General features: G+C 32.7%; 1 protein-coding gene across 1 annotated transcript in view; it reads left to right on the forward strand.

The window, feature by feature from the left end:
• The window catches only part of IPO11 (importin 11), a 256,004-nt gene that overhangs the window by 138,817 nt on the left and 101,460 nt on the right, over positions 1–15,727 (forward strand). The window contains exons 21-24 of the mRNA XM_058309280.2: positions 3,556–3,671; positions 11,322–11,398; positions 14,553–14,632; positions 15,087–15,167. Of these exons, the coding sequence (XP_058165263.1) occupies positions 3,556–3,671; positions 11,322–11,398; positions 14,553–14,632; positions 15,087–15,167 (354 nt within the window). The remainder of the gene's footprint in view (positions 1–3,555; positions 3,672–11,321; positions 11,399–14,552; positions 14,633–15,086; positions 15,168–15,727) is intronic.

A 15,727-nucleotide genomic window follows, 5' to 3' on the forward strand; every position in this document is an offset into this window, starting at 1 on the left:
GAGTACTAGGGTTGAATGTATGTATAAAGCTTGCTGTTTGTGAATTTTTTTCCCTTTAGGATGATCTAGTTGGGTTGTCTTGTAGGGGAACTTCCCACATATTTTTAGGTTTTTCTTCAATGAAGGATTCTTCAGTTTTATGCCTATTACATTGCTGATTTAATCTTCCTATTCTGTGTAGTCTCTCTGCTCCTTATAACCCGGTGTCCTCTTAATCTTGAGACCATCTGTCTGCTTTACCTTTCCAGAAAATAGCTGGCTTTATGTTGGTTCAGAGGAGAGCCAGTTGTTTGGTTGTTTGTGAACATGGATGATCTTGGGATCAAACCACTTTTTAAACACCTCTTATTTTTAGATGTTCTCTTATTTTTAACACCTCCCATTCAAATTCCACTTCCCAGAATATCTGGTTCTATCCATTATTGAGCCATTTGGAGATTCCGTGATGTAACTCAAATCAGGTTGTTTCTTGCATATTTTTCATAGCTGGCTTTGGTCTTCTGTTGAAGTCAATTTTACCTTTTCTTATGCTATCTTCATACTTACAGCTTTAGGGAAAAAAATCCTTCTGTGTCCTTTTGGTGGGTTTTTGGGGAGAATAGTTGTAAATATATGTGTTCAATCTGCCTATGTCAACACAGTGACTTCTAATACTATTGTTTGTTTGGTGTGGCTGCAACATGGAAATCAAGTTGAGTATGGGAGGCTGTCAGGAAGATGAAAAGGACTTCTCTTGAGGTTCAGAGAAAGGAATGATATGATGATTTTCATTTTAGAAAAGTGTTTAAGGCACCAGTAGGGACAGTGTTTTGGAATGGGGTAAGCTAAGGTCACAGAAACTAGGTTGGAGGTGTTAACCATGAAAATGATGATGCCTACTTGAAGTAACACTAGAAAGGAGGGGAAAGATTTGAAAAATATTAAAGAGGTGCAATTAAGGATTGTTCAGATGTAAGGTGAGAAAAGGGAGGAATCAGGAGGTGGCTATAATATATAATTTATCACTAGGTAGATAGTGACGTCACTTTGAATTAGGAAATGTAGGAAGAGGACTACAAATTGGTTTCCTTTTAGAATTTGATGCGACTTCTGGGTGCTGATATTCCATAATTATTGGGATACATGCCTGGAGTTCAGCAGTGATTTGCATTAGAGATACAGATTTGAACATCATCAGCACGTACATGAGACATGAGAAGAGAGCCAGTATTTAGAGGGTTCATCTTATGTGATAATAGTAGAATATGATCTCCTTCTTCCCCAAAACATTTCTGAGTTTTCTTGATATCTGATAGTTTATCTTCACACTTAAAAATTTTTTTTCTCATATAAGTCTTAGTTTGTAAGGGCAAAGAATGTTCAAATTAAATTTACTTAAAATTATATATCTGGCATTGGACATGTTCCTCAAGCCACTGGATTATAAGGTACTGAATCTTTTTGGGCTTTGACAGCCTTTATGAGGACATCCTCTAGAAATTGAGAATTGGCTTGTCACATTACCCCTGTTTGGTGACAAATTCTTATCTATCTCTAATATTGGTAATTGGCAGATAAGATTTACCTTCCTTGTCAGGAAAGGTAACAACCATGAGAGTCTTAATATGTTTAGCAGTGCTTTCTTTAGTTTACGGTAATATTTGCTTATTGGAATGTGAACTAAGGAGATAAATTCTAATTTTACAAGGAAATTTTAAATGTACTTCATAATTAAAATGAACTTGACTTGTTTTCCCTAAGGTTTGTTTTTTTCTTTTTTTTCAAGATTTATTTTTATTTATTTCTCTCCCTTTCCCCCCCATTGTCTGTCTCTGTATCCATTTGCTGTGTGTTCTTTTGTGTCCACTTGTATTGTCAGGCAGCACTGGGAAACTGCATCTCTTTTTTGTTGCATCATCTTGCTGCATCAGCTCTCCGTGTGTGTGGCGCCACTCCTGGGCGGGGCTGTGCTTTTTTCAAGCGGGGTGGCTCTCCTTGCAGGGCACACTCCTCGTGTGTGGGGCACCCCTACATGCGGCGCCGCTGAGTGGCACAGCAGTCATTGCTTATGGCAGTACTGCGCATGGGCCAGCTTACTGCATGGGTCAGGAGGCCCTGGGTATCAAACCCTGGACCCTCCATATGGTAGGCAGACGTTCTATCAGTTGAGCCACATCTGCTTCCCAGGTTTCTTCTTTTTTTGTTTCATTAAAGATTGAGCTACCTTTTCTATAGAGAGTGAAATTTTACTGAGTTTTAAAGCCCAGTGTACTTCTTTATTAAATATGGCATTTTTAGAATTCTCTTCTTTTGGGAAAATATTTAATAAGATCTTTGAACTGATTTTTAGGTACAGAAAAGGCCAAACTTACACTCAAGATATTTAATGAACTTTATGTATTTCCACTGAAGTATTAATTCCCTTTTGATAAAGAATAAATTTACTATGTATATATTGTCAAAGGAGAAATATATATTTTATCTTGTGGCATTGTAATTTGCTATAAACTATATTGACATTTGAATTATTTCTTAAGTGAGTAGGTGTTTTTATATAAAAGAATTTTGTTCACACTGAACCACTTATGCCAGCAAATGGGAACCATCAAACATTTTGATAGATTATTTATTTTCTTTTCAGTATTTATCAGATTATAGAGATTAAGATTTAGAGATTGTTTTTTTTCCCTTTTTGTTTTCTTCCAAAGTGCATAGATTATAGAATGATACACTATGACAGTAATTAGGCAAACCAGAGTTTTAGATAAAAACCCCACTTCTTTCTTCTTACTCGTGTGCTTGATTCATTTAAAATATTAACAGAAATTCTTCATTTAAAAAAAGACTCTTTTAATTACCTGAACATATTTGTTTAAGTATGTACAAATGTATAAAAAGAAAATATCCCTTTATCTCTTCCTCAAATTCTTTTTACTTTCTTTTCACTGTAACTAGTGTTAACAGTTCTTTTTGTTTACTTCCAGAAACATTTTTATGCATATATATGCATATACAGATAGGTAGATATTTTTAAAAATTCTTTGACATGTGGAAATATTATACTGCTCCTTTTAAATTCAGTTCATGATTTTGAGATTTTTTTTTCATTGCATGTCTAATCCTTTATCATGGTGACATGGTATTCAAGAATATGGATGTGACGTAATTTTATTATCCTACTGACGAACATTTAGGCTTCCTTTATTTGAAATTATTTTAGATGAGATGGCTTATAGCATTTAAATTATCAGTGTTAATATTGCTTCAGGAGGCAGGGAAGGGGAGAATAAATGTTTATTATATGTGGAATCTCTCAAAACTAACAGATTTGTATATAGCCCTGGCATATATTCTTTTACTGTCATTAGCAATCTAATAGTATTTTTTGCTATTTGATTTCCAAGTTGTAAAGAGAACTTTTTAAAGTAGTGTTTATAATTAGGAACATCCTAAAACAATCTGGTTTACTTTTTATAAATTGGTTTTAGGGCTTTTTATATGATAGGTAAATTTTTTGGGGGGTGGGGGTGGGACCTTAGAGTGTCTTATGTTAAGTTTTATTTATACTTCCTATAGGGATTAGGAGCAGACAGCAAGAACCTGTACCCTTTCCTGCTCCCTGTTATTCAACTGAGTACAGATGTTTCCCAGCCTCCACATGTTTATCTTCTGGAAGATGGTTTAGAATTATGGTAAGAGGAAAAACTTGATACCATGGATCTTTTTTCCCCCTCTGGCCTTCACTAGTCTCATTCCAATAAAGTAAAGGTCATGTAACAGGGTTTTTAAAACTCAGCATTTAGAAACAAAAACCTAATATCAATTTCCCCCAAACTGGGAAACATAAATAGGCCCGTCTTTTTTTGGCAGCTGTCATTCATTGTAGACTTAAGATAGATAAAGTTAATGGGAAAATCTCAGTAGGAATACAACTGTGTTTCATCTTTGGAATTTGGCATATAAAATGGGAGTCCTGATAATAGTCCAAACTAAAAATTGACTCAGAATTCCCAGTCTGTTAAATGAGATGTTTAGAGGGATGTTGAGGAGTTATTTCTCAGTGTCTTACTGATACTATATACTTTAGCCCTAAATATTGCTGCTACTTATGATCTTCACTTATCATTTAAGTGAGTGAGTAGTATGTAGTGTTAAGAGGTGAAAAAGCCTGTTTTTAAGACAGATCAGTGCGGCAAACCTTTTTTGACTACCTCTTATGTGTGAACTTATTTTATTGATGGCAGCAGGTTTCTTAATAGACAATCTGTATTTAAGATACAGTTTCTAATACATAAAAGGTTTAAAGAGTTAAATACAGAAATTTACTATTGGAAGTAGAAAAGCAAATTACAGAGATAAACCATAGAAAAAATGTGCATTTCTGAATTTTTTTTTTTTAAGTTTTGCTTCCATGTGTAGGAATTAACAACTTTGATTCTTAGAGATTGACATTGGTGCAAGTTATGCATTAATAGTTTGTATCAGAAAATTAGTTGAACAATTTTAAAACATAATCAGGCAGATACTTAATATGCAATTTGGATTTCTCATAGTCTCTTCTAGGTTATGTTGTTTGAACTTAAAGACTACGTTGACAGTTTAGTTATAAATAAGTATGTTGTTGAAGCCTTTTATATTTGTAGGTTTATATTTACACAAGGATCAGGGGTTGGCAGACTTTTTCTATAAAGGGCCAGGAAGTAAATATTTTAGGCATTCTGGTCATATTCTGCTGTTTCAACACAAAGGCAATCACTGACCATACATAAATGAAGGGGATGGCTGTTTTCCAGTAAAACTTCGTTTACAAAAACAGATAAGCTCGATTTGGCCCATCAACTGTGTTTGCCAACCTTTGTTCTGCATTATAAATGAAAATATTAATCTCTGGCACTTAAATGCTTTCTTGTAAATGTGTAGATACAAGATGATGTTGAATATTAGTAAAATGTAAAATATTAATTATAATAAAGAGGCAGATTCAGATGCATTGTGCATTTTAATCACAAAATCAATTATTAAAGACCTACTATATTAATGTGTTTATTAAAGTCTATACATTTTTAAAGGATTTAAAATAGTGTTGATCCTGATATTTTATTACCTGTTGAGTACTTAAACAGGTAATAAAAATACATTGCTTTGCTATGGTAATGTATTTTTTCCTAGCCTTTAGTTATATTTAAACCAAATAAATTATTTGGAAAATTTTATTAAAATTTGCTAAATCTATTAATAGTTAAGATTCTTTAGATCAAGGAATCTGGATACAAATTTCTTCATATTATTTTTCTTAGTAGTTTAGAACTCCTGTCTGGAATCAGACAGATATAGGTGCAAATCTGAATTCTATCAGTGCATTTGTGGTTGGAGTAAGTTAATTAACTTCTTTGAGCCTTAGTTTCCTTATCTGTAAAATGAGGAGTAATAATTCCTACCTAAGAGGACCGTGGTGAATATGAGATCATGTTTATGAAATCTTTAGCACCTTGTCTGTCTACGGCATTTAAAACCTGGGAATGGATGAGATTGCCTAGAAAGAGGACAGATAGAGAACATTCTTCCCAGGGCAAAATCCTAAAGAATTTACAACATTTTGAGGTCTTGAGAGGAGCCATGAAAGAAGGCACAGAAAGACTCTCTACTAATGTTGGAGGAAAAAAAGCTAATAAAGGAGATTTATTTCCTAAAAGAGGTAGTGGTTAGCTATGTCAGATGCTGCTGATTGACCTGATAAGACTGGTATGGAGAAATGAAATTTGGCCACATGGAGATGTTAGTGGGGTTCTCAGTGGGGTGCTAAGAACAGAAGTTGGAATGGGTTGAAGAATGAATTGGAGATAAGGGTATTAGAGACTGTAAACATTGGCAACTTTTTGAGAATTTTTGCTTTGAGGGGAAATATAAAAATGCAGCAGTAGCTTGCTGGTGGGGGGAATGAACTTAACAGGGATGAATGTGCTACTGAGAGTGGTATAATAGAAGGAGGCCATGAGGGATGGAAGGGTTGATATTTGGTAGCAGCAGAAACACTACCCATTATAAATGGAGGCAGGAAGGAAGATTTCTGCATTTTGTGCTGGGACTGGATAGGGAAGTGTTTCCACTAAGGCTTCTGTTTTCTCAGTAAAATAAGAAGTAGGGTCATCAGCTGACAGTTATGGGCAGAAGGAGGAGTGAACATAAGATATGAGAGGTTTGTGGAGGGAGAAGGTATAAAATATAGTTATCTAGGGGAAAGGTAATTTGAACTTGTTAGGGATAACCTGTAACAGTAAATGTTTGCAATCCTGAACATAAAGTGAAACCCTCATACTGGTTATGTGATTTTTTTTTTTTCATGGCTTCTTCTCTCTACCCCCATCCCCTTGATCCAACTTACTAGAGATTTGGCTTTGGTTTTAGCCTTTTCAAAGAGACTTTGGCATTGATTCTCTTTGTTTTACATTTGTTTGCTGTTTATTAATTTCTGCTCTTATATTTATTATTTCCTCTTTCTACTTGCTTTAGATTAATTTTTTTGTCACTTGACCTACATTCAAGAATTAGCTCATTCATTTTTAGCCTTTCTTCTTGCTTAATATAAACATGTAATACTAAAAACTTATTTTTAAATAAGAGACTTTCAGTGAACAGTTAAAAGGATGGAGTTGGAGTGGTAGATGCTGGTAAACAACCAGAAGTATCAGCTATTTATCGTTTAATATAATATTTTTTGTCATTTAAGGGAAAAAATCTAAATTGATTGCTTTTACCATCTGCTAAAGAGATTATATAATTTTATTTTGAGAAATATTCTCTTCAAAAACCTTGACTGAGATAAATTTTATTTGTTGGGGTGAATTATACTTTTAATATAGTTTGAAATTTTATAAATTTAAAATATATTTTATCTAAAAATGAGTTGGATTTGAAATTTATGTTTTGGGAAACTTGGATTTTATATATGAGCTATGTTTGTTTTATCAATATGTCGGGTTGTTTCATTTATTGTTCTCTTTATACTGAAATGGTTTCTGTAACATGAAAACTATCCTTTGAAATATTTGAAAAATTCAGTAATAAAACCAACTGGAAATGGACCTGTGGTGATTTGAGCAGGGGTTCAATTATAGTTTTGATAACATTCCCAGGTTGTTCCTCTTATTAATTTATACATATTTATTTTGGGTTTCATTGCGTGTTCTAATTTTGGTAGTCCCTTAAAATAATAGAAAAAGTTCTGCATATTTTTAATATACATGTATTTTAACGCACAAGTATTTGAAGTTTGTCTTATTAGGAAGGAACTAGTTTTTAGATTTATAAATTTCTTTTATGTTTCTGTCTTGTCTTTATTTCTGCTCCAGACTTTTTACTTCATACATTTAATTGTGGGCATATTTTTCTAAAAGTGTGAGATAAATGGCTAATTTTATTACCTTTGTTTTTCTTATTAAGTGCTAAAATATTTAAAGCTATGAATTTGTCTTGGAGTGTAACTGGCTATTTCCGGTAAGGCTTGATATGTAATGTTCTATTTTTTATTTTAGTGGTTGGGTAAGATTTTTAATGACTTCTTTGACTAACATTTATTTTTTGATGGTATAAAAGCATGTGATTAAGGTCTGGATTTACTGTATTACAATTACAACATGTGGCTTGTATAATCATTTTTTTAAAACTTAATGTGAATGTTCATGACTTATAGGCTCTATTTTTGTAACATTCACATACAGTAGTGATTATGGTGTCTTTTCATCATTTTGTCAAGATACAGACTTCATGTATCCTTTTTAACTTGTCAGTTGTGTAATTCACATTCTCATTTTACTCTTCCATCTTTTTACAGATTTCATTAGAGAAGTTATGGATTTACAGAAATATGCATAAAATACAGAGTTCCCATATAACATCGTAGTATTCAGTGTGTTACAGTTGATGAGAGAGAACATATTTATAATTGTAACATTAACCATATAATGTCCATTATTTACAATAGGGTTCACTTTTTACAGTTGATTCGGTTTCACTGTTGTACAGTCCTATGTTTTTTTTAATTTAAATTTTTGTTCTAGTAACATATAAACAAACCTAAAATTTCCCCTTTCAGTCATATTCAAATATATGTTTCCTTGCTGTTAATTATATTCACAATGTTGTGCTATCATCATCACCCTCCATTACCAAAATTTTTCCATCAACCCAAATAGAAGCTACAATTTAAGCATTAAATCCCCATTACCTGTCCCCACCCCAGCCTTGATAACCTGTATTCTAGTTTCTGGCTGAATGCATTTACTTATTCTAATTATTTCCTATCCGTGAAATTATGTATTATTTGTCCTTCTGTCTTGTTTATTTTGCTCAACATGATGTCTTAAAGTTTCATCCATGTTGTCACGTGTAATAATAATTCATTCCTGTTCACAGCTGAATAAAATATTCTGATAAACACATTTTGTTTATCCATTCATTAATAATTTGATGGTTGCTTCCATCCTTTGGCAACTGTGAATAATGCCACTGTGAACATTGATGTGCATTTGATGTTTATTAGAGCTTCAATCCTTTTTATGGCTAGATAATATTCCTTTGTTTCTGTATACCACATTCTCTTTATCCATTCGTTGGTTGATGGATGATGGATAATGGGTTGTTTTCATTTTTAGGCAATTGTGAAAATGTTATAAACATTGGTGTATAAATATTTAAGTCCCTGCTTTCAATTGTTTTGAGTATATAGCCAGAAGTGAGGTTAATGGGTCATATGGTAATTCTATACTTAATTTTTGGAGGAACTACAATATTCCACATTGGTGGCATCGTTTTACATTCCTACCGACAGTGAATGAGTGTTCCTATTTCATCATGTCCTCTCCAACAGTTGTAATTTTCCATTTTTACTTTTCAGAAAAGATTTATTTATTTGCACGCACACACACACACACACACACACCCTCACCCTCCATTGTCTGTGCTTGCTGACTGCTCTGTGTCTCTTCATTGTGTGCTCTTTCTGTCTCCTTGTCTTCTTTTTTGGGAGGCCCTGGGAACCAAACCTGGGACTTCCCATGTGGTCGGCAGGTACCCAACTGTTTGAGCCACATTCACTTCCCCTGTTTTTTAAAAAGTAACCATTCTAATGAATGTGAAGTCCTATCTCATTGTGTTTGATTTGAATTTCTCTGATGGCTAATGATGTTGAGCATCTTTGCATATGCTTTTTAGCTTTTTAGCCATTTTTCATCATCTTTGGGGAAATGTCTATTCAAATCTTTTACCCATTTTTAATTGGATTTTTGCAGCCTTTTAAAATATATTCCGAGTATTAAACCCTTATTGGATATGTGGTATCCAAATATTTTCTCCCATTGTGTAGGCTGTCGTTTTACATGATAAAGTCCTTTGATGCACAAAAGTTTTTAATTGTGATGAGGTCCCATTTTATCTGTTTTTTTCTTTTGTTGCTTGTGCTTTTGGGTTAAAGTCTATTGCCTAAGATCCTGAAGATGCTTTTTCTATGTTTTCTTCTAGGTGTTTTATACTCCTGGTTCTCTTATATTTAGGTCTTTGATCTATTTTGTTGAATTTGAGCAAATGCGTTGAAATTTACCAAATCCCCTACTAGTATGCCTGCCTTTTTTTCTTTTCTTGAGAAATTTCTTTTTCCTTGGCCATTTGTCTTGCAGATCATTTTAGAATTAGCTTGCCTAAGTTGCAGGGAAAAACCTCTAGGGATTTGAATTAAAATTGCATTAATTCTGTTAAAAAATTTAGAGTTTTTTTTTTAAATTTAGGGAAGTTGTAGATTTACAGAAAAATTATGCAGAAAATGTAGACCCCCTATTATTAACATTTTGCATGAGTGTGGTACCTTTGTTACAATCAATGAGAGAAATATAATTATACTATTATTTATTGTCCATTATTTACATCAGTGTTCACAGTTTCTGTTGTATAGCCCTAAGATTTTTAAATTTAAAAATAAATTTTATTCTAGCACATTTACTATCTAAAATTTCTCCTTTTAGCTACATTCAGATATATGTGTGTGTGTGTATATATATATATATATATATATTTTTTTTTTAGTAATGGTAGTTACATTCACAATATTGTGCTACCCTCACCACTGCATACTACCAAATCTTTATCAACTGCAGGTCATTTCAGAATCAGCTTACTTAAGTTGCAGGGAAAACACCGCAGGGATATGAATTGAAATTGTATTGATTCTGACAATTTAGAGAGAATTGACATCTTTATGTGTTGGATTTTCTTATCTATGACTGCAATAAATATAATAATTCATTTAAATCTTAACAATTTGTACTTGGCATATAGAAATTCACTTGTTTTGTATATTGATGTATCCAGTGACCTTGCTAATCCATCTTACTCATTTGAATAATTTTTCTGTAGATATTCATTGTCTTTTGTGCTCTTTCTTATTTATCAGTCATATCCATGAGTAAGACTAAGCCTTTTCTCTTCCAACATTGTATCTTTTATTTATTAACTTCTTAGTGTGTCATGTGAGAACCTTCCACTGAATAGGTGTGAGGTGGTGATAGAGGGTACTTTTTGTTTCCGTTTTCCACGGGAAAGCTTTTACCATATTATCAACTAAAAGTGTTTGCTATGGGTTTTTGGTAGGTACACTCTTATTATGTTAAGGAAATCCCTTTCTGTTTGTAATCTAAGATTTTTTTTATTATGACTTAAATTAGAGTAGGTTTTTCCTGTCCCACTTTTCTTTCAGCTATTATGAGGATAGTGATATTTTCCCCCTACTTTTCCAGGAGCTAGTAGGTAAACCAACCAAGCACTTCTGTGGTAAACCACAAGTCATATATAATAATTATTTTTATACGTTGTTTCAAATTGCTAATACAGTAAGTGAGATTGCCCTGGAATTGGTCTTTGTCATATTGTTAAGTTCATATTTATTAAACTTATAGTATAAGTAGTTTTATTAATGAAATAGCCCAGTTTTTCATCAAAGGGACACATCAGTTTAATGTGGTAGAAAAATAGGAAAATTAGAAGAAAATAATTTTTCTCCATCCCTGACCAATCCATAATATACTTTTGATTTATCTTGATAATTTCATTATTGTAGATATTTTAGTATATAAATCTTATTCTTTATAAGAATATATATAGATATAATATTATGTAATTTGTAAAATCAGTTTTTAAATTTTGATAAATTTGGTAATTCAGAGATAATTTTTGAATTTTTTGTTTTTATCCATTTTTCTTTCATCCATTAAATGAGACTTATTTTTATTCATCAGTTATGTTAAAGGCTTTAATAGGCATGGACGGTGATTTAATCATCTGCTTTTTCTTCCTAGGTTAGTGACATTGGAAAACAGCCCATGTATTACACCAGAGTTGCTTCGTATATTTCAGAATATGTCACCCCTTCTTGGTATGTATTAAGCCGTAAATTTATTGCAGTTTTTGGATGCAGCTGTAATTTGGGGGTATTGTAGCCAACTTTAAATTACTACTCTCATTTTTATTAAAGTCCATCATATTGACCAATAAGATGAATGTATTTTGTTTCTAGATTTTTCCATAGAAATTTTAGAATCTTTCTGCTTATTAAAGAGTGAACATTAAATTGTATGACCTTGTAGAAAGCATTGGTAATAAAAACAAAAAAGAGTTATTAGGAAACTAATTACAAATTAAGCTTGAACTTTGCCTATTAAATTTCTATGTGTGATAGCAGTTCTAGAAGTGATTTAGAAGACTTTATTGTGAAACTGCTTCTATATGCCCTGGTTTTATCCAGATTCTTTTACAAAGTAATTTTGTGCTATAAGTTGTTTGCAAATGACTCTTGTACATATTTCTTTGATTTAGCTTAGGGAAACCACCATGATTATAATTATTAAATATAGAATATTAAATTATTGTTTTTTGAAGTACTAGTTACGCATGAGCTATAAAATCATGAAACTCTCAATGTTTTTTAAATAACATTTTTGGCATATGATATCAGGGAACTGGACGCTGTGCTAGGTGTAGGCTCTGAGTCTTTTTTAGTTTCCTGCATGAGATTTAGTTTGGGTTCTTTTTATTATTCTGAACCTGTGTTCCGATGATAATTAATAATGGAAAATCAATACTTTCTTGTTACATATCAGCTACCATTCAAAAGTATGTAATTATTTTGTTTTTCTTTTTCTTTTTTATGATATTCTGTTTGTAGACTTAGTTTGTGTGGGAATTTACCAGTGCAGGTTCACACCCTAAACTCATGTAAGGTTTAAGAAATACATATGTGCTATTTACTGGCCTTTTTTCCTTTTTTTTTTTTTCAACCTTAAAATATTCCTGCCTTTTAATTGTTTGTATATAAAATATATTGTAAAATATTTAAATTTTTTCATTCAGAGACCCCATTCGTCAGGACTCACCCATATGTTTCTTCACTGGAACTTTGTGTATACTACCTGACTGGTTTAATATTGTCATGAGGGGGGATATACCTATGAAAACAGTAGGGAAAAAAAAAGTATAATTATTATGGCATTTATCTGATGACTTTTTTGTCTAAGAACTTGTGAGAAACTTTGTCAGAGGCAAAAATATTACTGAGGTTTAATGATGTGCTAGAAAAATAGACTCACCCTTAAAAATATCAATAAATGTGGGGTGAAAGACTCATTAACAAAAACAAAACAAAAGACCCCAAAACTTCATTTCCTTGTTTATTGGAGGATCATGGTGATTGAATTATGTGACTTCTCTTTCACCTTTTCTCTGAATTTTTCTGTCCTTCCTCCCTGTTCCTCAGAGTAGGGTGAGAGCCCAAATAATACATAAAATAACCATTTGTTTTCCAATAAAGAACCATTTCCTATTTATCTTGTCATGTCCCCATAAAGGGAAAAATTACCAAAGATTAAAAATCAGTGGCATAGCAGGTCCTTTATCAACGCTTTGCTAAGAAAATTGAGTTTTTTTCCTGTCTTTTAGACATCTTAGAGAAAGAGAATAGGAAATTCCCATCTCACTTATTTTATTGTTTGTGATGGCCTTTATAGTTCTATTCTGTATAACTTGGAGACCACAATCAGTGCCATTCTGCGTACTCCACAGTGCTTCTTTATATTTGACCTAGGAATGGAAATCTGAGTCAGACCCCTTATCATCTTTGTCGTATACAGAAATTCAGCCAATCACTCTATGAATGGGTAACTTTACACAGTGGTCTCCTTACCTTTGTGTGCCACCTCACATTTAGCAAGTCTGGCCTCTACAATGTGAAATTCCTGTAGGACTTTCATTTTGGGAGAGGTAGGCTTTGTAGCCAAAAGGAAGAGATTTATACAAAAAGCATATGCCTGACTGACTTTGCTATAATCTTATTACACCATTTTTAGTATGGATTTGGATAATGACACTAGTATAGTTCTACAATAGAAAGCTTTGTAGTTGACATATAATTCTTATCAAATCCATAATATTCTGCAGACTTGTACATGTTTAGAACAATGTGTGGCACAAAAGTGAACACTCTTGGTTCTTTAGGATTTGTTACCTAACTGAATCAAGAACTAATGAAATTTCAAACTTGCGGTGATGAACCAGGCACTTTCTCTTCAGATTCTCACAAGGAACATGTGAATAAATGAGCAACATTCAACTCTTAAAAATAGATAAATTTATTAATTTTCAGGGCTATTTTTAATATTATTTAGTGTTTCCTAGTAACATTCCAAGAAAATTTTATAAAAGTTCTCCTGGGCTTGGTGGAGGCGTGGAAAACAGTATGAAGTAATCTTAATCACTTAGGTATTTGCTTGTCTAGATCATTCAAGGAACTGTGTTTTATACATCTTATGAGGGGACTATGATTTTAAAGGTTAATCACCATGTATTGTTTGTTTCAACACAGACTATGACAAATTTTGGGTGGCAATGATTTAGAAATTGTATTTGTGATGTGCCTAGAATGGAGCCAGTATAAATTCTTACTTAAGTATAGACCTTATCACAGTGGTTGCCAGTCTGCTCTTCTGTATTGGTCTGTGAAAAAGTGTACGCAAGTCAAGATTTGACTGAACTGTCTCTTTTAAGAGAGAAGGAAATGTGAATTTTTCATGTGGATAATTTACTATAAAGTCCTATCCCTTCATCCTGAGTTTTTGTCTTATTTCTCTTTTGAAAACACTTAGAAGAAAGTTTTTGCTTTGTGTGTATGTGTGTGTGTGTAAAAAAGATTTGCAAAGAAGAGTCTATAACTTAGTCTTTTTTTTGTTGTTGTTTTTTTGAGTCCCAGGGCTGGGGATTGAACCTGGGACTTCATATATGGGAGCCGGTGCTCAAACAATGAGCCACATTGACAAACCTGAGTTGGATTTTTCATTTGTTTTATTTTGTTTGTTTTGTTGTTTTTGGGAGGTACCGGGCACTGAACCTGGGACCTCCCATGTGGGAAGGAGGCACTTAACCACTTGAGCCACATCCCATTCTGTAATTAGTTTTAAAGAAATGAATCACTTCATGTGAACTGATTTTAAACAATGAGCTAATTTGCCCTCTTTTTTTGAAATTTATTATTTTGGCAGAATTAAGTTCAGAAAATCTCAGAACCTGCTTTAAGATCATCAATGGTTATATCTTTTTGTCATCAACAGAATTTTTACAGGTATGTTGTAGAAGCTTTGCTCTGTAAGAAATTATGTAGACATTATTTTGATTGTTTTCCCTTTGAAATCAGGAAGCACCTTTTTAAAATTTAAGATTTGTCTGTTACTTTACAGTAAAAAACCCAAGGGGAGCAAAATGCCATGAGCATTGCCCATTGTAGGGCAGATGTAATGCTGCATGTCCATGAATTGTATTATTTAACACAGAAAATATCCTATGTAAATAAAGATATCCTTATATTCCTATAAAATTAGTGTAACAATAAATTATTTTTATTATGTATTATCTAGTTTTCCTTTACTTTTCATAAAAAAATTGTAATTGAACCTTCATATGCTTAGACCTTTAGTGTATCATTCTCATATAGTTCATGGAGTCCTAAGTTGAATTTTATACCTTTTTGATTTACAGACATATTTATATGTATATTTTGGCTTTTGATTTCATTTCAGACATATGCAATAGGTCTTTGTCAGTCCTTTTGTGAACTCTTAAAAGAAATTACTACAGAAGGTCAAGTTCAAGTGCTCAAGGTATTGTCATCTTTTAAAATGACTATTGTTATAAGTTTTCCATTTATAATTTGTGAAATTGGACTTTTTTGTGGGCTGTATAATTGGCAGGATGGAAAATGATTACAGGTCTGGAAAGGGTATTTTCTTTTAGTAGTATTTGATTGGGCTAATACCTGAGGTCTTGATTTTGAATGTGCATGCAGATCATCTGGGGATCTTGTTAAAATGCAGATGCTACATTTCTAAGAAGCTCTCTGCCAATAATGATGTTGCCTGCCTCAGACCTCACTTTCTGTAGCATGGCTTTTTTGTAAATTGCCCAGCTTTACAGGTGACATCTGTAAATTTGAGCAATTTGTTTGGTTTGTTAACCTGCTTTTGAACCTTATTCTCCCTTTATAGTTTGATACTTTTAATTTAGCTTGGCTGCAGAAGTTGGAGAATCAAGTTTGTTGGGATTGTGTATAGTTAAGAACCTATAGACTCTGAATTATATGCTATCATATATTAAAGATATAAAGAGCTGTATCCTTGTATATTGTATATAATTGCCTACATTTAAGAACTAACAGGCTCTG

The sequence above is a fragment of the Dasypus novemcinctus genome, chromosome 2 (assembly GCF_030445035.2).
Source record: "Dasypus novemcinctus isolate mDasNov1 chromosome 2, mDasNov1.1.hap2, whole genome shotgun sequence".
Lineage (NCBI taxonomy): Eukaryota > Metazoa > Chordata > Mammalia > Cingulata > Dasypodidae > Dasypus > Dasypus novemcinctus.